Source organism: Malurus melanocephalus, unplaced genomic scaffold (genome assembly GCF_030028575.1).
Source record: "Malurus melanocephalus ecotype Western Australia unplaced genomic scaffold, MMel_1.1 scaffold_4, whole genome shotgun sequence".
NCBI lineage: Eukaryota > Metazoa > Chordata > Aves > Passeriformes > Maluridae > Malurus > Malurus melanocephalus.
Window position 1 is genome coordinate 1,904,929 of NW_026623236.1, and position 27,416 is coordinate 1,932,344.

At 38.4% G+C, this 27,416-nt stretch overlaps 1 protein-coding gene across 3 annotated transcripts in view; it reads right to left on the reverse strand.

The window, feature by feature from the left end:
* The window catches only part of OGFRL1 (opioid growth factor receptor like 1), an 82,458-nt gene that overhangs the window by 35,446 nt on the left and 19,596 nt on the right, over positions 1–27,416 (reverse strand). For 2 of the 3 annotated variants that reach the window (XM_057369006.1, XM_057368999.1), the window contains one exon: positions 10,054–10,232. The exons of the other annotated variant lie outside the window; for it this stretch is intronic. In XM_057369006.1, the coding sequence (XP_057224989.1) occupies positions 10,054–10,056 (3 nt within the window). In that variant the 5' untranslated portion in view covers positions 10,057–10,232. The remainder of the gene's footprint in view (positions 1–10,053; positions 10,233–27,416) is intronic. 3 annotated transcript variants of the gene reach the window in all.

The window sequence follows — 27,416 nt, forward strand, 5'->3', positions numbered from 1 at the left end:
AAAAAAACCCATCACAGTCATGAGTTACAATTAAAAAATAAAAATCAGTACTTGTGTTGTAAGACACACTATGACTGGGGTGCTAAGCCTGAGACAAGCATGCTTTCCCCATGGCTGCCACAGAAGTTGTGTGCCAGCAGACATGTGGCACATACACAGAATTGCATTTCGGCAYTCCTCCCCTCTGCCCTCAAATAATAAAGATGAACACACTTCAAATAGCAGACTCTCTGTCCAGTGAAACTCTGTGTTTCAGGCAGAAATCAACACAACCACATTTCTCAACTGGATGCAGACAGAAAGCCTAGGCAGATGGATGAAATACTGACTGCACTGACAGACAAGCCAGCACACCGTGCTTTCTTCTAACATAAATTAACAAGCCTGACCTTTTCTTGTAAGYGTAAAAAGTGAAGCCATCCACAGCGCCCCAGCACTCTGTCTTTATTGCCCCATTATATATAAAAATTTTGATAGAAAAATTTACCTTGAATTTCAGCAAGATGAAAATAGGAAACAAACTGTCCTTGAAAGCACCAGGCTTTAAAGTTGTTCACCACTTTTCCTCAAATAAAATATTTCTCATCCTGTACCCAAGGAATGATTTGGAGTCTCATACCATTCTTAGAAAGCCATTTCAGACAGTATAATGCTATCATCTTTGCTGTCTTACCTCAAAGAATTGTTCCAGAACATACTGAGCCAGAAAAGGTAGGACTTGTAGGGTGACAAAAATAAATTGAAAAGGGCTAGCAAGAAGTATGGTGTGACCATCAGTAGCCTCTGTCAGCTGTGCAGCCTGCAGCTGGAGCTTCATCTGAAAACACAATTAAGTTTTGTGCTTTCACCAGGCTAGAAGGTCTTGCCTCTCCCTACCTCCAGAAATAGGGGCACAACTGGCAAGAAAGAAGTTAATGAAACCTACAGACCAAATAGCAGCAGGACTGAGTAACACAGATGCTGACACATTAAGGAGAAATTTTACAAAAGCAAGTCTTGTCCTTTCTGCAAGCTGTTGTAAGCATCTCTGCCTCAAAACTCTCCAAAAATAGGCCAAAAAAAAATTCATTCTGCCTTAACTATGTATTGCCTAAATCCTAAACGAGCAAGGAGAAAAAGCAGAGTACAGCATTCAACTTGAAGCATAGCAGAGAAATCACTTTTCTTGTCCCAAAACAGTAAACAAGAGTTATTAAGATACGCCATGTCCCCGCTCATTAAATCTCGACCTTTATTACTAGATCATTACTTCCAATTATTGCCTGTTCCTCCTCAAGGCAGTGTCACTGTATTTGAGCCCAAGGATAAGTCAGTCTCTTGGCAGATGAAAGTTGTGTGGTAGGACAATGGCAGCTGTACCTGGTTGTACTGAGAGAAAACAGGTCCTACAGACAACTGAGGAAACAATCTTACTTCTTTTAATTCCACAGGCAAGGGTGCTTTTCAGCTGGATGTAGAACAATGCTGAGGGAGAACAGCAAATTTGCATCCTACCAAACCAGCATCAGCACTGAAGACTGGTTTGTTATTATTTTTTAACACTACAGAGGCAGCAGAGGCAGCCCCTGCCTCTGTGGGTCCTGCAGCCTCCAGTGACAAAAAAAAAAAGGCCCCAAACATTGATTCATGTTATTAAACTTATTTTCTACTCTGTTCTCACAGCCCTGCCTCTGGTCCCTTCATGCCAGCCACCCTGGGGACGAGCAGGGACAGACAGCTCCTGTCCTACACCACAGCACTGAATGAACCTTACAGATRCTGCAGAGTTACCTCCAAAATACTACTCTGCAGGAGGACAAAGTTTAAAGGCACAATATCAGAAGGGCATAGCCCCATCTGTTGAATGTTGATCTCCACAGGACTGACAGCATATGCAAGGATCAAGTTGTACCTTTTGGCTTTTTGAAAAATGCCTCTCTACTTTGTGCATGACCAGCCCTTGATTCACTCTTTTCTCAGCTTTCCTTCCCCACATAAAAATGGTATTCCAAATGCATTYGGATGCTTCTATATTTAAAGAAATGAGAAATTAATTTGAAAAATACACTATCAACCAGGCTGAATGTCAAGAACTTCACAGTATACAAGAACTTGATTTCAAGGCTTGCTTTCATTTTTGAATCAAGTAAGAGACGTGCATTTCAATCTCCCACATCCCACTTGAGCCCCAGGGCCTGTGCTGCAGGTCTGCCCTCTCTGCTCACACATAAAACAATGGTCTGGATCCAAGCACATTTATCAAAAATTCTTTCAAAACAGAAAATATTTCCACAAAAAGACTTTGTTTTCAACAGTCAGGAACTTGTCTCTGCCTAAAGTCTGTTAGTATTAAAGCAGAGTGCACTTGAAATGCAATGGCTGATACAAATATTAAATCATTTTTCAAAGCCCCTGTTCTATTCACAGAAACATTGTGGAGAGCTGCTCAGAAAAAGCCCATGAACAGGCACGTGCCCAGAACCAGGTAACAAAAAAATCAATGTTCCTGCTTGAAAAAGTGAAGCTTTCTYCCCTGCTCACCTTTCAAAGTTCAAATTCTCTTTACAAGAGCAGACATTAAAAAAATACCTTAGATTACTAAGCCATGTGAACCAGCCCTACAGGTGACAACCATATGCATTTTTCCATTTTTCTGGGTAACCTGGTACACTGGACAATCCTGTGAAGTCTGTTCAAAGTTTAGCAGGGAAACTGGAGGGGAAAGCTTTGAAGAAGCAGGACCCAGTCTACTGCTGCTGCCTTCTGGATCTTGCTCTGTCCAAGCCTCAGAGCACACAGTCTGGGACTCACTCTCTCACATACTGCAGAACTAATTCTGGTTTAGCACCATCCACAAAAGCCTGCAAAGGCCTCACTAAAAATCTTTGCACAGCACAGGAATCTTCACTCAAATGGACAGAAGCAAAATCCTTAYTCTTCCCGCTTCATTAGGCACAGACTAGAAAGATAAGAAGGGAAAGGAGTAAAACAAGCCTAATGCTGCTTTAGATGATTCCAGCAACATCAAACAGATCAAAAGAACAGCATGATCTACTAAAAAAGGAAAAAAACAATACACAAAACAACCAAACAGCAAAACACAAACCCAAAACAGAAAAAACCACACCCAACAAACCAAAACACACTACTCCCCACAGCATTAAAGAAACCGTTGTGAATTCTTGTGCACTAAAATCCACACATATTTTACACATTGCTCAAACTGGGAGATGATGACAGCACCAACTAACTTTCCTGTCATGTCAGATTAAAGTGAGAAATAAAAATGGCATTTTTGTTAAAATACTCAAAATAAGGCTTTTTATTTTTAAAGTTGCAGACTGCAATAGGAAGTAGGAATGTATTGTATTTCTTTATCAGTAACTGCCTTGCTTACTGTAAACAGTGCGTTTGGCATACATTCAAACATCATTTGAGCTTGCAGAAATACTCAAATCAAACCAAATCCAGGTATAACATTTTCAGGTACTAAGCAACATTTTTCATCTCCCACCTCTGCGTTTTCAGATATTTGTTCTATTGTACATACAAAAACCTTACATTTGTCCCTGAAAGACCTTATATCAACTCAGTTCAAGTCTCTGAACCAGACCTCTTTCTTTTTCTGCCAAGAACCTGGAGTTTCTTTTCTGGCTGCAAATAATTATTCTGTTCCTGTAGACAAAGACGTAAATCCATGCTGTTTTCCATTTAGATTTGTCTTTAGAAATTCCATGGGGGACCTTAGGGGAAAACTTTCCATTCAGTTTGTCTCTGGAGTTTCCTGAACTGACAGTTCAGACATCAATTTAATACTGTTAATTTTTGAACTTTTTTCCTCTCCTACTTGGAAAAACTCAGTAGTTCATAGAAAAATCTTACCAGGTATTTTCAATCCAACTACTTTTGTTCTCTGAGTTTCAGTCCTGCTCCTCTTCTGTCCTAACTAAGCCATGTGACATGGCAAGCTCACATAGCTCTAACCAAATCTCCAAATTAAAGGACAACAAAGCCTCACTGAAAAGTATCTGGGCTAACACACTCCCCCACCTCTGCAGAAGGTGAAAAACCTTGAAGTATAGGTGAAGACACCGTTGGAGTAAGATATGCCACTGGAAGCATCAGCAAATAGATCTGTGTTAGCAGTAGAGCTTGTGTCTTAAGGTACAGAGTTCACCAAGCTCCCCAYAGTCTGGTTACCTGCTAAGACTTTTTCGAGCATGCAAACTTCAGCAAGGTTGATGACAAAAGGCAGCTRATACTTCTCACTTTCAACAGGGAAAGCAGGGAATAAATACCCCCTTTCCTGGTATCAGAAGGGCCAGGGTCCCCAGGAGTCAACAGAGTTCTAGCCATGAACACAAGTAGCTGTRGGACTTTTCATGAGCATCAGGACTTCAGCGAACAGAAAAGTTTGGTCACTCCTGCTTTTGCAAATCCATACACTATGACACACCTGCTCTGAGTGGCAGCAGAGACTACTGTGTTTGACACTTCTAATTTAAAAGCTGTGTGCTACACACAGTTACCCCAAGACAATAAAATATGATCTATTTCAGTTTAGATTTGATCTGCTCTTCTATGCAGGCACAAAGCATACTGTAGCTTTTAATCAATTAAAATAATAGTATCATTAAATTATTTMGGTTAGAAAGGAACTTTAATATCATCAAGACCAGCCATAAACCTAACACTGCCAAGTCCATTACTAAACCATGTCTCTAAGTGTCACATCTACATATCTTTTAAATGCTTCACATTAAACTGCACTTAGTCAAGCTGCAAGATCTTAATTAGCAGCTCAATTAATAACAATACAGTTAGTTAGTGAGTGAGTATGGTCACATACAGGCAAAAAATTTACCACTGTTCACATTTCACCTGTACTTTGTGAACTAAGCATAAAATCTAGTGGCATCCCAACATCCTTCAACAACTTGCAAGTTAGGCAAGTTGCACAAAGTTCAACTATTTACAAAGCTCATAGCTATAYAGAGCCATCCATTTCTAGTCAAGCAACAGAACACAAATTTMACAGACCCTGAAATTATTTCATTTGTCAACATCAACCTCTTCCTTGCCCATCAGAGCTGAGATATTTTAKCAGCACTTTTTGAGAACACCTGAGCCAGCAGATACTCTAGGCTATACAGAAACAACTGGAGAATGGAGCCTTCAAATGATGGAAACCCCAGAAATCCTTGGTTGGTGTCAATACTCACTCTATTTCTCCTAAATTAAATAATGAAACAAGGTCAGCTGGACCCTCCTATAGCTAAACATACACCCAGGGCCTCAAAGTGGGGTGAGAATGGCTTGGAGTGAATTTCCAAGATGCCAGAACTGRGTAGATGTCAATAGCTCAGCTGGCTGAGTACACCTGTACAAACTGTGGGCTGCCTTCCAAGCACACACTTATAAGCCACTAGAAATTCTGCATAGCCTCTTGTCATCCATGAGGACAGCRTCACAACAGAAGCACAAGAAAGGGCTCTCAGCAGCCTTTACAATAACCCTGCATTAGGTCTGTGACATCTTTTCTGCTCCCCCAGCACTACAAGCAGGCAGTGCAATCTGAGTCACAGGGAAAGGCTGGAACACAATGAGACAAACCAGCTTGTGACTGCATGATTTTGGAAAGCATGCTTTATTGCAGTGAGACTGATGAACAACATGGGGTTCTGCCTTTASAGAGGAAGGGTCATCTTTTTCACAATGGAAGAGGTAGAATGTCCGTCCAAAACCAGGATTAGAGGCCAGCTCTCTGCAGTATTAACAGTTTAATAACAACACTAAGGCAGCAAACAAAAATCCCCTATTAACTTAAGCAGGAGCAAAACTGGATCCTTTTGTAGAGTCAGCATTGCAAACATACGGCTTATGCAATACAGCCTCACTCCTCTCCTTTTTGAAGAGTTAAATAAGGTGTAATTTAGCCATCATATTACACTATTTAAAATAAGCAAGTCCTCAGCTTTGTAGTTATAGACTGCACTGCTCAGCTGAAGTTTGCTTATTTTATAAAGTGTATGTTAGAAGAGCATATTTCCATTTAATTCATGCTAACATCCTTAAAACCAAAGGTCAAAAACAAGRAAACAAAAGCTTAACTGTAGCTAAGTAGGTCTTGGATGGAGCCCAGAGCTGACAAGAACCAAAGCTTCACAAAACAGTAACAGAAACGTCAGCTTTTGCATTCTGTTTAATTAAACATGCTTTTTATGAGAATTAGTTTACATAAAAAGAATTTTTAGAACATAATTTTGAATAAAACCTGAATCAAAGTGTTTGATCAGATTTAAAGTTAATGTATTTTTAAGCTGTAAAAACATTTGTTTGCATATGAATGAATATTTGTACTGCAGATGTTTCACACCTGTTAGTATTTTGCAGAAGGACAGTTGCTTTTACATGTTTTTATCTCAATCACAGCATAGGGAAAACTCAGATCTAGGACTCCATCTCTCATTTCAGGGCAATTATGACTGAAGTCCACATAATGTGGTTTTCTTCTCTTTCTTCATTCAAAGGAAACTCTTTTATTCTTTTTCAATTTCATTATAGGTCTTCAAAGTAAAATAGCTTGTCACAGACTTTTAAATTCTCCTGTACTGAATTAGAATCAGTGACAGATTTACTGCACAAAACAGAACTTGACTTCTGTATAAGCATTAAGGGAAATTGCTGCTTTCTTTCACTGCATCATCAATGAAGTGTTTACACTTAAAATCAACATTATATTACTTTTCATGCTTTGGATGACAAAACAATGACCTCTTGTCCCCTTTCACCTCTCATTTCCCTCACCAGAAGCTCTTTGAAACTTTTAATACAATATTTTTCTAATATTTCACTTGTAAACCCCAAGTTCAGGTTGCAGTCTCTGTACAAGCAACAGCTCTTCCTGCTGCCACACATTCTTTCCTCCCACAGTCTCTCCCTATATTACCAAATGCAATGGATGTTTGACAATTACCTTGAAGGACTACATAATCAAAAATGTAGCTTAAAAGCCTCAAACAAAGAAGGGGAAGAAAATCTCCTTCATCTCTGTGTTAGTTCAGAGGAAGAAAACTACGGTACCTAAACTTAAATTTAGAAATAAGGAAACATGATACCAAGAAGTGTCCTCTTTCTCATAACAAACAATAGAAACACAAACAATGTAGCATGTTGAGTTTAACATGCAAGAAGAATATTGTCCAGGGTGGTGCCAGGAACCACTTTGAACAAGTAATTTTTGCATCTTGGCAGAACCACCCKTCAAGAAAAAAAAGCCATGCCTACMATCAGCAATTTCCCAGAGATGACTTGAGGTGGTAGCTATCCAGATTACCTCTCCATGGACCCAATCCAAAGCTCATTACTGGCAACAGGCTTTTGAAACAGCTCTGTTACATATTTTTCACAATGGAAAAACTCTATATTTAACTGATGGACTGGAAAGAATCTTCAACTCTTTGAAGTCTGAGATTAACAAGAGAAAAGGACAGAATGTTTGCCTTTGGCTAGGAAAGCAATACCTGGGGGTAAAAAACCTCTATGATCTAGAAATGATGCAATTTATACAGTGCTCAGTATGGTGCAAGATCATCAGAGGATACCTTTACAATTAAAGGTCTGGAGATAAAAAAATTACCAGTTGCTCCCTTTTAGCAACACAATTTAGTTAGACTTTATCAACAAATTTTTTTAAAAAGAAGCATAAATGGTGCTCAAAACATGAAGCATTTTAATTAAAACAATTTTATCTGAATTTGTTTTAGCACCATGCTTGCAATTGTATTCAGGCAGCATCAACAGAATAACTTAATATCAAATAAAATCTCAGAATCCTGTAATTTCACTATTTTATTGTTTTAGGACTACCCAATTATCTAAAATAAACTCTGTTTTTCTTCTTTAGGAAAGTGGCCATATTTGAAGGAACTAGCACTTTCAGTAGCATWTCAGACCACAGCACAGTAGTGGAAGAAGCAGCTGATGCATATAAAAGCTCTTTTGCTTTATTTAGTTTTCAGTGGGGTCAAGCCACTGAATTAGTGTGCAGTTTAAACAAACAGTGTCAGTACAAGGGCAGGAAAGTGTGGGCCAGGAAGAATGTATGACAAAGTTGGCACTACTGGAGTATTACACTGATGAAACWGAAGATGGATTTTCACTATTTAATGCACAAGTAAGTAATACTAGAGTTTTTTCAATTGACAAAAAATAATGATTCCAACCCAAAAGCTTGTCTAAATAAAAATAATATATAAACGCAGAAATTCAGGAAGTTATCTCCTTCAGGASATGGTCTTTCCCAGACAGCACAGTCTATAATCAGTAATGTCATGCAGTGGAGAAATTAACTGTGCTCCAACATCCTCAGAAAYCTCTCCGCCCAGAGAACCATGTGTATTGGGAAATGCTACCCCCTATCGTCTGAACGGCTGAAGTCTCCTTCAAACAATCATTTTTGGAGGTTAACTTTGCTTTYCTTGGAAATTACTATACAAATCATGGGCTTTCTTTTTACTCATCAACTTAGTCCTTGGCTACAGCACTGTGACCCTGGCTTTCCCTGTTACTGCTTTTACCAACAGGAAGACAAGCCAGAGCCTGAAAAATAATTATTACTTCAAATAACTGATTTTTTTTAGTTCAGCGCAGAAGTCTGGATTCTTTTTTGCCTATTTTATGTAAGTACTACTTCAAATCCTTACACATTCRTTTACAATTCTCCTGTTGTCTTTTCACTCCCATCCCTTTCCAAATCCTGAAAAATAAACTCTTCTAGGAGTCTTTACTTCAAAGATTTTATATTTGACTTATTTTATTATTTGACTTTATATTATATTATATTATTATTATTTATTTTATATTTGACTTTATTTTATATTTGACTGCCTTTTCTAAAAATTTGAAGCAGCAGGATTTGAAGACATAAGAATTCTATTGCAAAAGAAACTAGAGGGTGATCTTTGAATTTAACTGTATTATGAAAAACTTCTTCAAGAGCACAAAAGGTGAGTCCCTTCCCCACAAACAAGGCAAAAGAAAAAAGAGGGGAAGAATATTCTTTCTCCCAGAGTTCCATCTTAAGAAAAGCTGCAGAACTCACTTTAGGAACATTTAGACCATGCCAGCAGGATATTAGATTTAAAAGGAAAATTATTTTTTCAGCTTTTAAACTGAAATTTAATTTAAATTATTCTGCATTTAAACTGAGAAGTTCTCCTTGGCTAACAGCATTTGGAATGAAAGAAACACAAGGAGGAAGAGAAAGAYTGCCAAGACAAAGTACAAAGCATAATACAGTCTGGGGAGCAAGTGGTAGGGAGCACCWAGTGGAAAACATAAGGTATCATTAATTAAGTTAATTTAGAGTTGGAATTAATGTTGACACYTCTGATTTTCTTTGAAAAGAAACTGAAATTTGAAGTCCCCTAGAACCTTTTTGCCTCCTAATCTCTGTTTCTAGCACTTTTGAGTAGAAAACTAGAATTAAGTGAATCTTAGAACATGAGAACCAACCATTTTGATAAAATACAATACTGATGTGTCAGCTTCTATATGTTTTGAGGAAGTCCACAGTGCAACTTTTATGTATCATCACCGATAAGCAAATAGTGCAACAGCTCTTTTTTAATCACTGCTTAAGGATGAACATATTGCAATCTGTTATTGCTACTATTTATGTTTCCCTCAAGCCAGCAGTGCAACTAAAGCACATCATAAGGCCCTTCTGACCTTAGTTTTGAACACAAGACACTGATGAAGTGACGTAATGACATAATTTGTTTACTGAGACCATAATGTATATGAAATACAGATTGTCAGATATACAATCAACATAMTATTTCATCCTTGCCCTCCAGACGATTTCCAAGGCAGGGAGAGTAAACAGCCTTCTCCCAGCTTTCTTAGTTTCCACAGCTGAGAGTGTAGGATGTTTACAATACCTGTCACTCAGAGCTCCCCAGAACAGACTAAATGTCAGCAGACCTAGTACTGACTTCATCACTGACAGCTGGAAACATGCAGATGTCAAGTAATGGGAGGAAAAAATCCATACCCATGACTATTGTTTACCATATGAATCCAAATCAGTGTTAAGTCCTTTGTGAACAAGTTGGAGGTCTACGAAAGTAGTTCAAAATAAGGCTGAGCTTCATCATCTCCAGGGGACAGCCAGTGTTACTGCCACCATGCTACTGCAAGGCTTACTGCCAGTTCACTCCAAAGTACTCTTGCACGTCCTGAAGTTGTGCCTGCAGAAAACAGAGAATTCATCATTTTAATGAGGCCACATAGCAGAAAAATGGTYTTTGCATTCTACAAGAAAGAGCTGTCATGTAATTTCCAAAGGACAGGAAGCTATTAACACAATTTAAAAGCAAWATTTAGAGTGCTGGCTCACAGAATACCTACACTATCAAGCTTATTCTTCTCTGTTCTGGGATATCTTTAAATACTGYAAGGAAAAGAATACTTTTAAAGATATAGCTTGGTAAATTGAATTGTTTGGTTACATAAYATGTGACTGTTAACAGCAGCCTAAGTACATTTGAGATTGTACTTCTCTCTCAGAAACATTCTAAGTATTCAATGTCCTTGAAGGCATCACCTCTAAGGAGAAAAACAAAACAAACAAACAAACAAAAATTTTAAAAAAAAGGAGAATCCAATCAGAAAGAAAAAAAAATTCTTATGTAGAAAAAAAGTCAAAATCCCCAGAAGAGACACTTAAATAGGCAAAACCTGTACAAAAGAAATACTTTGGGATAAGATTATTAAAGCTTTCTGCTTTAAAAAAACAATGCATGTGCAAAAAACCTGTCCAAGTGACCAGGAAACTGAACTGTATTGCAGAATCACAGTAATGTACTTAAAAAAAGTTAATCTGATACTGAAAAGGTAGAGAAGCTTTAGCTGAGAGCATAACTCATAGCGAGGCCAATACTAGTACTGTACTCATCATCATATGAACACCATTTATAAAACAGGATATTGGCCAGCTTTCTGAAGAAACAGCTTTTCTGTGGCATGAATTATGTTTGATTTGGAACTGTACAGTTATCTCCCCTACCATTACCTACATATCATTCCAGTACTTCTAAAAATCAGGACAGGTATCTAAAAGCCCAGAGACTGGAGGGAATCCCTTTGGTCAACAAACAAAAGCAGCAGGAGAGGAAAGAAGGGGACAATGTAATTGCAATCTGCACTTGACCATTCATAAGGAGGCCTAGAGATTTGCAGCAGCCTCAAAAGTTGAAACAGACCTGAAGGCAGATCACCTTTACCTTCTAGTCTGCTATAAAAGAATAGGGACTGGCATAAATTTCAAGAAKAAAAAATTTTCTTTCCCGATCTGTCTGTCCTCAATAAATCATCTCTCTGGCCAGCAGTTAAAGAACCTATGCTAGTTCTGCACTAAGAAGATGCATTTCTCCTAAAATACTCCACCAATTTTACATGTCAGTGGGGCTGGATCTCTCTCTAGGGCACACAATAGAAGAGGAAAATCCCTGTCTTTAACCAAGCAGCCACACCAATCAGATTGCCAGGTAGCCCTGCAAGAAACAGCCTGGAATTGGCTCAGCAATGAATCCAGCAGTAGAAACGGAAGCATAAAGTGCAGAAATAAAATCATGCAGCTGCTCTCTCAGAGCAAGGAAAAGGAGTAAATCTCAGAATAATCCAGGAGTGAACACATCTCAGCAGATAATCTAGTCCCAGGTCCTCCCGGAGGTAGAGCCAGTTTCGAAATTCCACATGAACTGCTGCTAGAGACCTTACATTTCTCATTCAAGGTTTTGCAGACTAAGTGTGATTTGCAGGGGGCACCTCAGCCCTTTACAAGAGAAGGCAGAAAAATATTATTGTGGTAGTCTCTGATGGAATTTACCACAGTACCACTCAATTTTTAGCTGACAGGCGTCTGATATTTCTATAGCTAACAGATCCTATTTTGATTCTGTAAGAGTCGTGATGATTTTTTCTAATATTTAAAACATCTATCATGGTATCTTGGTGTGCATCTTTTATTACCACTGGTTAGAATTACTATATACAATCACTTTTTCAATGCAATTAAAAGCTCAGGGCTTAAAATCACACAGTTGACTTAGAAAATATTAACTTAATTCAGACTTTACATTAGAACAGTTCTTCCAAGTTTAATACATGGAAACAAAAAGATTACCCCCTTTCAATAACCCAGTATGTCTCCAAGACAAAACTCCCCACACAACTAGGTAAATTTAGAAAGCGTTGATACTGTATTTGCTAAAAAGTAAGTAGAAGGAAAAAAATCCCAAACTTTGGGGTTTTTCTACAGCAGGAAAAGAATCTGCTTTCAAAATAAACCTATGAAATACTGAAGCTATGGGYCTCATATCTAACAAAATTTATGAGAGCACAGTAACAGGCAGCTTACTGTCAGCACAGAGAGGAAGAAAACTTGTCAAGGCAAATGATGCAGTGACAAAGAAATATTCAAACATATGAAGCAGAAAGAATCTGGAATTTCACAAGAATAATCAGAATAAAAACTAAGCAATATATTATGGTCTCAGAGAATCCCAAACACTTTTGAGACATATTCTTCGCCTTCAGCATTTAAATGAATGACAAGTGACTTAGGACTTTAAAAGTCAGTTTTGCATATCTATTTCAGACGTACTTCTGAAAGGCACACCAAATAACTTCAAGCAATTTAAGGAAATCTTCTGGCAAGAACTTCATATATACTCAATACAGTAATTCCTATTCTAAAGTGCCTACAGTCAAAACAAATGGCAGAAGATCATGACATTAAATGATGATTTTAAGCACAGGTCCACTCTATTTCTACTGCTTCTCTACTGACTGCCTTTGACTTCCAAATTGTTTCAGGTGGCTGCTTTTTACCAATACTTGTGTAGTCAAAGATGTGTCTAAGGCAACGCACTTGAGGAGGGATAAGAAATTACAAATATCATATATCCCTTTGCCAAAATAGATATTTACCACTTGCTAGGAACCGATCCTCACCTGTGTCTAGGTACCCAGATAYTGCAACCTGCCTCAGCTTTCATTGAAAAGCATGTCCTTCTGTAGGTGTCTAAGAAGTAAAGCTGGTGATTTGCCAGCAAGCCCTGCACAAAGCTAGGATAAAACCTTGCCCCTGAAGAATCTAAGGGAAGGCATTACCTGCACAGATAGCCACAGAAGTGATCATGGTCTCAGCAAAGSTATCACAAAAGTAAGGATTAACTACTAAAAAAAAAAAAAACCCTTTCTCCCCCAGATCTCCAAGAGGCAAGGTGTTTGTTAATGACACAGTTATTTATCTGATCTTAAAACCTGCTYTCCCTCCCTTGGCTTCACTATCCTATACTTGAGGGATATGACTAAAATGTAGTACAGAGGGTTATGAAAGAAGTAGCTGCTAAAAGAATGCAGTTCAACAACAAACTAACAACCCAAAACTAAAGCACTGCCCTGCCATCACCTGGAAAGAGACCGTCAGTTGTCCAGTAAATGCCACACTATACAGAGACTGTAATCATTAACTTGCTTTCATTTTGCAACAAAGCACAAAAGGGAAGGACTGAAAAGAAAATGTATTCTCTTCCTTTGAAGCAAGTTAGATATTTAATTTCTGGTAATGACAATAAGTTGGGCAMCAACACACACAAATTACCTACTGGTCACTTTAGAGAATAGAATACTTGTTATAGCCAGAACCACTCAATTATATCACCCAACAGCAGAGAACCAGAAAATAAAGAAAAATTATCCTGTTTGAAAAAAGGGAGAAAACTATATATAGTATAAGGTCTACCTTCCTTAGAGCCTTGTAAAATGAGTTGACACTGCGCGACCTTCTGTGTACTCTGAAAAAGTAAATTCTTTCTTGCTCTGCATCAGCCACACCATTAAAATGGGGGCAAATATCACTGAACATTATGAATATTATACCATTAGCAAAACTACTGATGCACTATTTATGTAGGAAGCCCTCTTACACTGCCTTTTACAAAACTTCAAAACTGTCTCCAAAACCTTTTTCCTCCAAATCTATAATGCACACAGGGAAGGCTAATCTGCCTACATAGAGGCTTACCTGATCCACCCACAGTGACTCACTTGAGGGGCAAAATACTTGTGCTGAATCCCCCTGGTGAGCACAGGCAGCTTCCCAKGCCCAGGGAAGACTGAAAGCTATTTAAAACACTTCCTTCTTTGCCTGATGGAATCCTGGAGACTGTGTGGTCTTTACATTTGGAAATATTCCCAACTTAACTCCTTCACTGACCAGCCACCCCTCAAGAAGCAACTAGTGTATAGTATAATAGCCATGTCAGCTTGAAGTAAGAATTGAGATTTGGACTTGGGAAGGAGCAGGCACAGTGTCAGGGATCCTTAGAGCTTAGCTAGAGTCTGCTGGATCCCCCTTCCTCTGTCTCCATCTCTAAGTGGTAACCATGAAAACCACAAGCCTCTCACTATTGCTGAAGAACAGTTACTCTCAAAATTGCCAGGTTTTCTTTCTTACTTGCCCACTCCTGGAAGGCCACATAGCTTCATCTGTGAACATCTGTGAGCCTGACAACAATTATTTACTATCAACTTTCTCAAAAAAAACCTGGCATGTTTTTAAGATTACTTCAAGCCTGTGTCAATGAATTCTTTCCTGTCTTAAGCAGGAAAAATTCTGTGTTCCACTATAGAAACATATATTTATATATCTGGGTATGCAAAGATGAACCTCTGRGGTCTCTGTCTGATGGGGAAGACCYAAAAATGGAGGTGGATCTCAGGGCTCTCCTATCCATTAATTGTTTCAGGAGTCTTGCAAGTATTTGAAGGGAAAGGAAATAATGTTTCCTTTTCTATGTAACTGCTATAAAACACACAGAATAAGAAACAATCTGAAAACGAAGTCAATACATTTTTAAACTATGTAAAAGAAAGATTAGTTTCAACACTTTTAAYTTTTTGCCTTTGAGAAAAGAATGGCCACCACACACACACACGCCACAAAATAAGGTGGAACAGCCCAAAATACATAAGCGAGCACATTCTGGACAGGTAATAATTTGGCCCACCTTTAAATGAAAAACACTTCAAATACTAAATATATAAACTGCCACCAGATGTCAGTACAGCCTAGAGAATTGCTAGTACGACCCCCTACTCCAGGCTGATAAGAGAATTTATTTAACATTCCCCCCAACTGTCCAGGTACACAAATCCACAACTCCTAAATGGAAAAAAAYAACACACAACAGATCTCATCTGCATGTTATCAACATAGACAAAAATGAACAAAGCTGTAAGAATAGGCCTAAGCTTCTAGTGCCTCAGGACAAGAACCAGCTTGATATTAAACAATCTGTAATTAAAGTTCAATGCCCTGCTCTGTCATGCTCATCATTCTCTAGCAATGTCATGAGTCTTGGCCCCACAYGTTCACATTCCCTCTGTTCCTAAAYAGCTTTAGTCTCCTTGGAATATGCTGCAAAGTGACAAGGAATATTTAGCAATGAGGTTGCTAAACTATATAAAGCTTTTCTGCAAAACAAGCATTACCATGTCTGTCCTTGTGCTAAAGCAGAAGCTCTCTCCACCTTCTTCCCATCTCTAATTTTTTACAAGAGTTGGAAAGAAAAGTGTTTCCGGAGCATTCCCAGCTGAGGTGATTTTGCTTTGAAATGTCTAACAGCAGACTTTATCTTTTTAATGCAAAATAAATACCAAAATCTACAATTTCTTGATGGTAGAAATTAGGTTCAGCAAGACACGTAGCATAAAATTTTCCTGCTCCATGTCCAAATTCAGTTAGAAGCTTGGCTACTGAAGCTATTAACTAGAAAGGTTTCACTGGCTAGTTAAAGAGCAGGCCTTACATCAGACTATTAGTGCACAGATTAACAAACAAACAAAAAAGGAAAGAAACCACTCTCCCACCCCAAACAATCTGTATTATTTAGTGTCAGCAAGAATTTTCAGCTTTGCYACTTTATAAATCAAGGATCTTGTCCTACCTCAATCAACAAGTGTYACTTTATTAAAGCAAAAGTATGTATTAGGAGAACACCAGAAATTGTAGAAACCAAGAATTGTCAAGTGATTAGGAAAACCAACATAAAATTTCTGCTTGGCACAGAACTACTGAATGTTAGTGACATCTTGATTCCCATTTTGTAAGAAATATTCAGGTAAGCAAAACAACATAATTGACCTGTGGAAATTTACATCAGGAAAACTTGCTTGCAATTAATTTCTTAGGTATAAGACTAATATAAAAAATCATATTTATAATTTTAACAGTGGCTTATTGTACAATCTTACATAAATCTCTTATTTTCTTACTAAATGCAATCAACGCAGTGCATGTACATTCTTAAGTCCAATGCAAAGAACTTAGAAAATGACATAACTGAAAGAAACTTGGTGAGTTAAAAATCATGAAGAAAAAAYTAACTTTTTAGGCCAGTGGTGAGGAAAAGAACTTACTGAAATATCTGTCTTGCCTTATAGGGTGGTTTCAGCACAGCTATTAGGTTTAGCTTCAGTTTTAACCTTACCACACTCTTAGATTTCCCTTGCAATTTCACATCTCAGGTTGAATAAAATTGGGAGAGCAAAAGAAATACAGATGCAGAGAGGGTTTTTCTGAGCACTTATTTTTTSTTAACATATACAGCTCAATAAGTTGGGATATTAATATAAAAAAAGAGAAATAAAAAGCAGAGAAGAAGACAGCATGCTGAAAGATTTCTCTTACACAATTTTGAAGGGGAGATGGAGTACAATTTGCTGCCTGTAAGACAGCAGCAGCAAATGAAAAAAAAAAAAAAAAAAAGAATTTGAAGTAAATCACTCCACAGGAAACCCTCAAACCACTTCAAGAAGAACACTTCTTCATACTACTTTCATACCTAAGCCTTGGAACCTCCCTTTAACTCAGGAGAGCTTTGTAGTCTCAGAAGTTTCTCCTGGAGGAGTCTAATCACTGACTCAAGAGGAAAGGCAAGGTTTGTTGCAAACCTAAGTGTTTAATTAAATAGAAAAACTAGAAGCATGTTTCACCTTGCTTTTGAGCTCCATTAGGAAACCTTTCACAACTCCTATTTTGTTCCATACAACTGCACGTCTTTGTCAGGTTAAAACAAGAGGTAATTTACGTGCACTCTCTAAATTGGAATTTTTAATTCATGAGTCTTGGCTCCAGTTGTAACAAAGACCCTTGAGGCTCATAGTTTCTCTCAGTTAACTTCCCTCCCTCAAATTCTCTACACGTAAACACTTGTTTCKACAATAGCTCTTCTGCAAGTAATTTTTTCCCCACTTTTTGCACATTAACATGCAAAAACCAAACCCAAGTGTCTCGGTTTTACACGTGCCACTTGCTCAGACCGAGTTCACTATGTCCAGATGATAAGTACTATTCCAGTTACTCGCTATTCAGGAAATCTCAAGAATGTTACCAGCATCAAGAGTACGTGAYTCAACAGCCAGCTTGCACACTATGCCAGAATAATAAAATAGCTGGCTCCTTTCACCCAAGAAATGTAACTTCAAAATCAAAGCTATAAAAACACAAAGAATTTAATTTTCTGCAGAAGTAAAACTGCAAAGATGCACTTGAAAGTAACTGAAGAGTTCATATCAGCAGCAAAACTTGAGTGGAAAGAAGCTTACAGTCAATTACTATTTAGCCCCTAAAATCTCTTGAAGTTCACCCTTGAGTTGTCAAAGGGTGTTTTGGACTCTTCTCTATATTTCTTAAATCATGTGCAGCTAGCTTCTAGCATTTCCTCTACACTCACCAAGCAGTCAGCTTTGCTGCTGTATCCACTATGACAAATGGGATCCAAGCTGTGAGTCTTTGACAGAGGCTGGCATTTCAATAGTAACGTGGCAGTATTGGCATGAACGTGCAGATGGAGAATGGTGGACACATTCTTTTTCCACAGTAAAGAAAGTTCTAGTTAAAACTGCTTTTAAAAAAGGGAAATTGCCAGCTTGAAATGCTGTCATTTCTACATGGACAAGCAGGAAAGAAGTTTGGCACTATGCTTGAAAGACTTGTACATTCAATTTTTCTTGCAACTGTTGGTTTATGAGTTCTGTAATATTCACAAGTAAGAATTAAGCACTGCAGAAAGCATCTCCTATTGCTAATGTCTTATGGTTACTATAACCATTAAAATAGTTACATAGTTACATATAATTTATTTTTMATKATATCCCTTTCACAAGGACTTATAAATTTATAAGTTTAGTGGCAAAGTATGTATTATTGGGGAATTTTCATCCTTTAGCTATTTCCCCCCTCTTAGATGACTCACTTCTTCTTCAAATACTCAGCTTTCCCTTTCAYCTCTAAGCACAGTAGTTGCCTTTAGTTTCACTTTCCTATTTCCATCCTAGATTTTCTTCAGTTAACTTAGCAGTGTTCTTGCCAAAGATATGCGCACTATTCCATCCCTGTGTATTTTGAGTTGGCAATCTTTTCTGTGATAGTCCAGAACCAGYTCTTCTATTCTGTTACCCACCTCCTTCCTTCCCTATTGGAAGATATTCCATTTGTTTTTAAAGTGAAGATCCTTAAAAGCCCTTCTGCACATTCAGTCTGGGTGCTCTACTTTGCAATTTAAAAAACCCCKGTCCCCTTAGTGAGCGTGGTCCAGAAAACTGTCTCTACTCTAAACCAGTCTCCAATGGTACGTATGAAATCTTTCCTCACCTCTCCATCACTTCCAGAAAAACATGCCTGCTAACCCTAACACATCCTTATTAYTTTCAATTCCACAGACCTAGCCAAATACCCTGTTTTGCAGATTCTTTATGCATAAAATTTAAATTGAAGTCCTTTCAACTGATCCTTGCATTTTCGGCCCAGCCAGCAACTCCTCTTCTTCCAGGTTCACTTTTACACAACATTCTCCAGTGAAGRAAAGGCAAAAATCTTGCTCTGACTGGAATACATTCAGGAAAMTACTGCCAGAAAGAATACTCTAAGAAGTCTTTATATCCTCTTAGGGCCACCTGTCCAGTGTCAGTTGAATCAAACAGCAGCTACTGTCACGGTCTAGGCTTACAAGATCTGCAACCTTCCTTGCCCTTAGTAAGCCATTTTCTCCACCTCCAGTATCACATGAGGACAGACTTGGCACTCCAYGTTACAGTTTCTATTAAGGCTCATTCGTGCTTTCTTCTTCATTGTGTCTTAACAGAAATGCAATATCTACACCCACAACCCCTCTCAAGAGTCCTCCTCTTCMCACTGTGATCCAGAACCATGCCAAGGAGTTTACAGGAATTACCATGCTCAGCACCACCACATGCTGCAGTCACACTGAACATCTGACAACTTACAAAGTTATTTAACTCATTTCAGGACAAGGCTGACTAATTAGCAACATCAAAAAAAATTGAGAGAAAAAAAATAGGCATTACTTGAAGAGCAATGCTAAAACTGAAAAAAACCCCAAAACTCAGCATTTAACTCACCACTTGACCATGAAGACARTAAAAAAAACTTCACCTGAACATTCTTTTCTCCTAAGCAGGCCGTAAACTTAAAACTTCTTTAGCAGTGTTTCAGTGAGGCTCATCACTATGGTATGTGAACAACCCAGGAAGATCATGTTGCTCATCTGTATTAAACAACAGTTGCTGCAGGTTGAAAACAAGCAGGGCTTCAGTTGTGCAGAAACTCAGCTGAGGTTTCTGTTTGGCAAAGATGATGTATTTGAAACAAGGCACAGACCCAGATTCCATTTGATATGGTTCTTCCTGATGCATAGATTTCAGGTAAATTCAATAGCTCCTCTCCTTCCCCTCCACGGAACAAAAAACTTTTCCTTCTGTGTGCTAACAGGATTAAGTGTCGCATTTAAATTTCATCAAACTCCACTTTGTTCTCTCACCCCTTCCCTGAATTAGGAGATTGCTGCTGAAGCAAGCACAGCTTCTCCTACTCGTTAACATCACAGACACGCTGTGGCACGGATCCAAGCTCTGTTTTCCTGCAGAGGATATAGCTTCTGTGGATGTGAACAATCTCCAGCGAAAGCTTAACACATCGTCCCATTTCCTCTGTTGGAAGGGAGTCTCCCAACTTACGCTCTGAACAAACAGAGTCCTGGAGTCAGCCCATGGACAGTGTTTACAGAAACAGCAAATGTTACCGATAGGAGAGATTCAGATATTTTGGAACAAAAATGGTTTGAAAGAAAAGAGAAGTAGCAGGGTTGTTTTTTGGGKTTTTTTTTCCCCATGAAAAAGTAGTAAATTAAGCATTATTCAAATGCTGATAGACTTCTTAAGCTATTTTATTTGGAGACTTCCTTATTAACCACATTGATTTTACTGTGGTTAAAGTAAATCTTACACTGAACAAAGGAACTGAAAGGTACAAATTTAGCAGCAGTTCTATATTTCCATCCCCACCTCTCCTCTTGCTGCTGAACTTTCACATGTGCACGAGGGGCCCAAGTCATGCCAATATAAAATAAAGGAACATCTTTTTTTTTGGTGACATTTGTTTTCTTTCTTTTTTTTTTTTTTTTTTTTTTTTTAAATGTACTGAAAAGCTTTACACTGCCCAAACTTTTTGAAAATATAAAGGTGGAATAGCTAAAGTATTTACAAACGATCTGGACCATCTGTAATTCTTCAGACATGCACTTTGATAACCTTATTTAATTAGTATCAACCTTTCACCACTTAGCATGCTGCTAARTATTAGTCTATTTTTATTTTATTTATTTTAAGGAAGTGGAACAATACAGTGATCATCAAAAATAGCACATCAAAATAGTACATGCTGTACCCTGAACTTAAACAAACAAATACAGAAAACGATAATCCAAGGGTAGGATATATAAACTCTAATTTTCACCAAGTTCATGAGAATTATAACTTTTGGTAAACCCAGTCCATCTGGTAATTGAAGTGGCTTCGATCTCACAGTAACTAACACAAGAATGGAGCAGAAAGTTGCTCTCAGCATGYATTTTGCCAACGAACCAAACTTGTAACGTCAGATGGTCAATGTATAAAACAAGATAAACAGGCATAAGAGAAAAACACACCACATTTTTTTCTTGGTTCTACCACACTTCCAGTCCCACAATCTGTCTGGTGACAGACACAGCTGGTACAAAGCACCAGGCAAAGAAGTGTCAGTTAGAAAATGTGAAAATCCAGGTTCCGTCCAAGAAGCAGGAAGGAAGAAACTCGAGGGTCAGCAGGAGAAGATAAGGGCAGAGACAGGCCCCAGCAGAAGAATCTTTTTAAGTAAATGGCTTGGCAATAGAAATAATACCATTAAAATCTTCTATGCCCAATGCCTCCCACATTGAARCTGCTAAATCTCATCCTGTTCCCCTTATCAGGGCTGTGAATYGCGCTCACATGGAACGGTGCTACTCATGTCCAGAGCTTCTCCATGTACAAAAATTAGCAGGCTATTTCTCAGAAAATCCAATTTGCAAGAAACCCTTTCTACACTCAACCAGCGGACAGAGGCTGTATCTTCTTTCACAAGTCTTAAACCACCAAAAAATCTTAACTGCCACATAGGAAAATAATAAGGTAWGATAAAATTTAAATAAATAAATAAATAAAGCAACTGCATGCAGTTCTTCCTGTGCCCTTTCTGGCTAAAGATGAGGGCAGGCAGCTAGTTGTTTTAGATAAACCCCATATTAACTTCCTGACCAAGCTAATTGAAAGGCTGCCAAGTATTAAAGCAAGAAGAAAGGGATGTAAGCAGCTTGGGTACTTCCTTTCTAGAGATATTTTTTACCAGCATTGCAATTCCACAGAYCTTAGTGAGGGAACTCGTGTTCAGCAGAGTTCAGCAACACCCTGGTTTTACCTTCTGTGTTTTACACAAACCCAGAGAGGGCTAATGGCAAGTGGTGCATAGGTTGTTTGTTAGGAGGCAATGTAAAATAGTAAGAACACCTGGTGATGGTGATTTAAAAGCCTTGATGATTACTTTCCTCCTAGTCTGACTTTTGTTTCTAGCTAGACATACTCTACTTTCTCTTTAAGGCTGCAGCAACTGACCCCCTTGCCTGCACACAACCTCAGCAGGCTGCACAACTGCACTGAAATTAGCACAGGACAGTATCAGAAATGATTCAGTCATCACCATTAGACACTTCAGCAGGGGCCAAAAACCAAATTTTAGAAGTATAGTAACATACACACCCCTCTTCATAACAAAAAATCTGTCCTGATGCTGCTCATGACAGTGCAAGGAAACTTTGYTCCCTAGAGAACAGCAAAGTGACACCTCCCATTAACACAAGAACAGCACCAAGAGACACTAAAATGGGAACCAAAGAGGAAATTGAAAGTTAAGTTGGGTTCCGATTTTAATTTTTTAAATGAAAAGGTCTTCCATTCTGAAGTGATAAATGTGAAAGTGAAGATTAAATTATGTTCAATTTTACATTATGTGTCTTCGAATTCTTTGGAAAGGCAGGAAGTTGACACAAATCTTCTGCACGAGAATTCATTGCAACAAGTAATTTCTCTGAGCAGATCTGAAAGCACACACCTCACTTTCTAAAATACAGATATTTTACTTATTGCTCAAAGTGTCTGGAGGCTTAAAATAAAAGCAGATATAAACTATAGTAAAAACCTGTAATATATACTAGCCTCCACATATTTCTGCATTCAAGATACATTAGTTACTTTCTTAGTCAGCTCAAACAGCTGATACTYTTCTCCTAAGAGGAGAAAACTGGTTCCACAAATCAATTCCAGCAAATTAAAGCAGAGTATAAGCAACGTAATGCAAAATGCCATCAAATCAAAGTGATGAGTTATTGCTTATAATGAAAATGAGAGGATTTATACCTTCAGATATTCTTTTCACTAAAAAAATAGATATTCTGTAAGATATTCCATAAGACGGTTCAAGAAATTCAGTGCAAACCATTTCTCAATATACGATGTAAGTCACAACTCTGATTTAGTTCATCATGCAATTTTAGCACATCCTGTTTCTACTCATATACTTCACACAGCATAACAGATTTGCTGCAGCCACAGAAACATCTCTGCAAAGTTAAAAATTACTTACTTCTGTGGCAAAAGGGATTTATCTCTATCTGTTCTAAGAGCTACTGAATCTCTAGGAACAAAGATACCTCACCAGTATCCCAGACAGCAGACACTACAGTTGCCATTAGGAGCACTTTCTTGCTCTATAGGAGGTGAATGCATATGACACTACCATTCCATCAATACACCCAGCAAGTATAATCTGTCATTAATTAAGAAACTTCTCTGCAAGAGAAGCACTGACAATGATACAACCAAATCTAATCATCCGTGTCCCAAGAYATCAGAGAGTAAGCACCAGAAGTTTGAAGGACTTAAAGCACCAATACCCTTTCTAGAAACATTTTTAATCTGTTTTAGCTATGAGTGAATAAGTACCCTTACGTAGTCAAGAGGAGMTGTAGACAATAAGCACTTCTGAACATAAGGCAAACTGTGTGCATCAAAAGGAGATCCCAGTTAGTGATACCTAAGCTCCAGCTCCACTGTGCAAGGACCTTCRCAAACATCAAACATTCAGATGGCAGTGGAGAAAACACTCATGTATAACCACTGAAAAATGGCAGACAGACTTAACCTGGGTCCAGCTGACATTAGCACAAGGAAGATGATTTCCATGCCTTTATTTCATGYTTGCAGCTTTTTGCCTGTGCCTTAAGAGAAGCAGTTATACTTTCTTGCCCTCAATGTATGTCCACTTGACAGTATAAGGGCTAAACCAGTGATACTCGTACTGTCAGAAGATTTGAAACATTACAAAATAACACTGCTCTCATAAGCAGTAACTGCCAAATGCCTGAGGCAAAAATGTGTCAAGTTCCACATTTTAATTATTCAAATACTGTACTGAAACACCCAGGTGCTCCTTTTCCTAAAGCTGCCACTTTAATTCCATTTTACCAACATGAAAAACCTGCAGATCTTCCTCATGAGGAGAATGCTCAGACTAGGAAACTTGCATGCTATTTTTCAGTATGGGTTCACATCTCCTTTACAATTGGATTTTCAGCTCAGCTCAGCTCACTGACATGGAAGGAAATGTAACAGAAAAAAAAAGATCTTTTAACAAAGCTGGTATCTGCAGTCAGTTCCTCCCAGGAATGAAACACCCAACTTTCCAGGGCAGCACCAGAGATATCTGTATAAAATATTTTGTGATGRAAGTGAACAAAAGAACAACAACGCTTCTTTACAGATTTCCTCAYACAAGACATGAAATCCTTCTGTGTAGATAGTTGCTATGGTGCAGACTTAAGGGGAGAAAGAGGGGAGATCAGCCTTCTTGTTTACAGGTTTCCAATATGCTCCACTTGATCCATCTTGAAATTGAAACCCTTTAGCTTCCTGTCTTTAGGCTGTCAGATGGTAGAGAACAAACACAGTGTTAGCAACTTTACAAAGCTCCCACATGTTCTGTACAGAGCTAGAAAAAAACATCCACGTGGATTAGGCAACAGACAGGAGGGAGAATATAGTTTCAAAAAGAATAAAAGCCATACTAAATCCTGAAAGACTTATTCAAGGGGAAAAGAGACTTACTCTAGGAATGAAATGCCAGATTATCTCTGAACACTGTCAACACTTCACCACAATGTAACACTGCATGGAACTATAAAAAAATACACTATTTTAACATTCTCAGTTGAAATCCTTATTCTTCCGAGAACTTCTTACACAGGTTTTATCCCAACAGGTATGCTGTCTATTTACAGATTCATGAAGAATAAGACAAAGACACTTGGACAGGATTCAGCTCTCGACAAGACACCAAAACCATGCAATCCTCTACAGTCTAAAAAGCCTGCAGAAAGATTTAGCATACTCTACTGCAGATATTTGTGGTCTAATTCAGGTACCCAGACAGGGGTAACTGCTGTCAGTTTAAGTGTCCTGGCACTTTCATCTCRCTTCCAGTTGCCTCTCCTGTAAACCTTGCACCCATGAGCATTATGCAATTTTGAGCAATGCTTTAGAAATCCTAACTGGCGCTTACTTTTAGGCAGGTGACCAGAGGGCTACTATCCAGGCCCCACTGACTCCACCAAGGACATTTTCACCAACTACAAAGGCAGAAAGCACAGAAACTTGRTGCAAAAGTATAAAAACTCAAATGTTCTTCATCARCCATGAACAGAATGCATCCTTTATTCTKTTGACAATTGATAAGAACACAGCTATCACTTGCTGAATAMCCAGGCWGTTCTTTATTGTGATTTKGGTACTACACAAGAAATTTAGTCTTTGCAGTCACTTCTGTASGGTCCCACATTTTAAAGAAGCTGCCAAATGTAACTTCTTCCTTAAATCCATTATTCACTTGCTAGGAGGTTAGATTAGAGCCTTTTTGCCAAAACCTTCTACATAACCTGTATGCATGAACTGCCTTAGCCAACTCTTTTTTTAGCATGGTGTATAAAACCCATTAAAACAGAACAGGTTAGTTCTGCCATTCAACCAGTAACCAGTCTGGTTCAGTCATACATCGTGCTTCCACTAAACATCCAGGGTGAGGTAGAATCAACTACCTGATCCAGGATCATTCCATGGTTTAGGAACTTAATGATGCAGTCTTTCTAAAATAAGTACAAAATTCCCTGCATGGACAGAGATGCCTTTAAAAACCTCCAGAGGGAGATCCTGTCTAATTTCTGGCATTTAAATTGCTTTGAACATCCATCTTAGGCATTGTCAGTGGCCACACCAGCATCTTGCAACAAACAGCCTGAATATGCAACTCAGGTCAGGAATTCAAAACTCAAAAATAAAAAGAAAAGGAAACAAGACCTGTGACAATTTTCAAATTCCATGAAAGTTCTCTTGCTCTCTTTAGACTGCATTTTATTCATCCCCTGCCCCCAGTGCTATTGCTTGCCATAATCTATTTTTCTTTCTTTAGCTGCTTACTGTTTGCACAAAGTGTAAAAGTATTATTTTCTGTATTGTCCCATAAACCTGGAAAGTTTAACTAATGCCCCAAATCATTTACTCCCCACTGTTAGCMAATAGCCTAAACTGAAATAGTAGCACCTAAAAAAAATCTGTATTTGTGCTACTACCAGCACCACTGGAAGTCTGAAGAAAAAAAATAATACACTGGAGGGTATTGGCATAGACTTCTTTCCATTATTTTTTGATTCTTCCATCTTTTAGGATTTGTCTCCAAGGGAAGATATTAATCTGGCTGTTAACCCAGAAGCCCTCCTGACTATTCTCTGCCAACAGAAATCAGACCTTCACTAAGGCCAGACTGAAACAGAACAACTTCTRAGTTTTAAACACTGAAGAAAGTATTGCCCCTTCAAGTTTATGGGCACACTTTCACATTTATTTAACAWGTATCAGAATGATTCTGCTAATGTAGCTATAACTCAGTTCTCACAGCTCAGAGATAAGGGATACCRTGCTAGAAAACCACCAGGCATCCAATGCTTTTATAGATAGACTCCTTACACACAATCCACCCAATAGTAAGAATATTTAAGCGAGTCACATAGTTCCCATGGAGAGAGAGCTGAGATCTTGTCAGATTTTATTCCAAATCTAGTGAAAACAGAGGAGTTTTTGCCAAGTCAGTTTTGGCAAGTGTTTCCAGCATTATCCCATCTTGCCAAACTGCATTTAGATTTTGCTGGACTTATTTATTTRTTCAGTATGCTCAGAGAAGTAGAACCATTTGTTGCTGCAGAGAATTTGGCCTACTTTGAAAACCTGGAACAACATTCAAAAGATGAATCAGAGACTGACTAACTTAGGAATTTGATCTATTAACCTCAGCTCATAGCGATAGTGCTAAGTGTTAGAAGTAATTCACAGAACAGCTACTTCAGGCCTGAGACSAGACAACTCTCAGAACTCTCAAATGACACTTTTAACATGTTGTTTTCATATAACTAAGTTCTATCCCTCTCAAAAATACCATCCAACCTGAGCTGTAAGAGGATGCTGCTGATCCTCTTTAGGGGTCAAAACAGCACAACTATGTTTTATGAAAAAAAACCCCAGCATTCTTTGCTGACTGCATGGAGATGAATCCTCGAACGGCTTGATTTTCAGAAGACATCAAGCATCCAGTCTTTCTCAAACACAAAGGTGCAGCTYTTTAGGACACCTTAAGTTAAAGGCTGCTCCCTCTCACATTGTTGTCCCAGCCTCACTCCCCACCCAGCCCGTCAGTGCTCYGCTTCCACCATCAGTGAGGCACACAGGAATGCTTTTGATCAGATGCATCAGAGGTACACTGGTGACATATTTTGCCAGACAGTCATGCTCTACTGCTYAACACAAAAAACAGAGTGAAAATTTTTAAGTATTTCAAAAATGTTATCTACAGCACTTGTTTTCAAGCTTTTGGTCCTCTTTCTCCCATA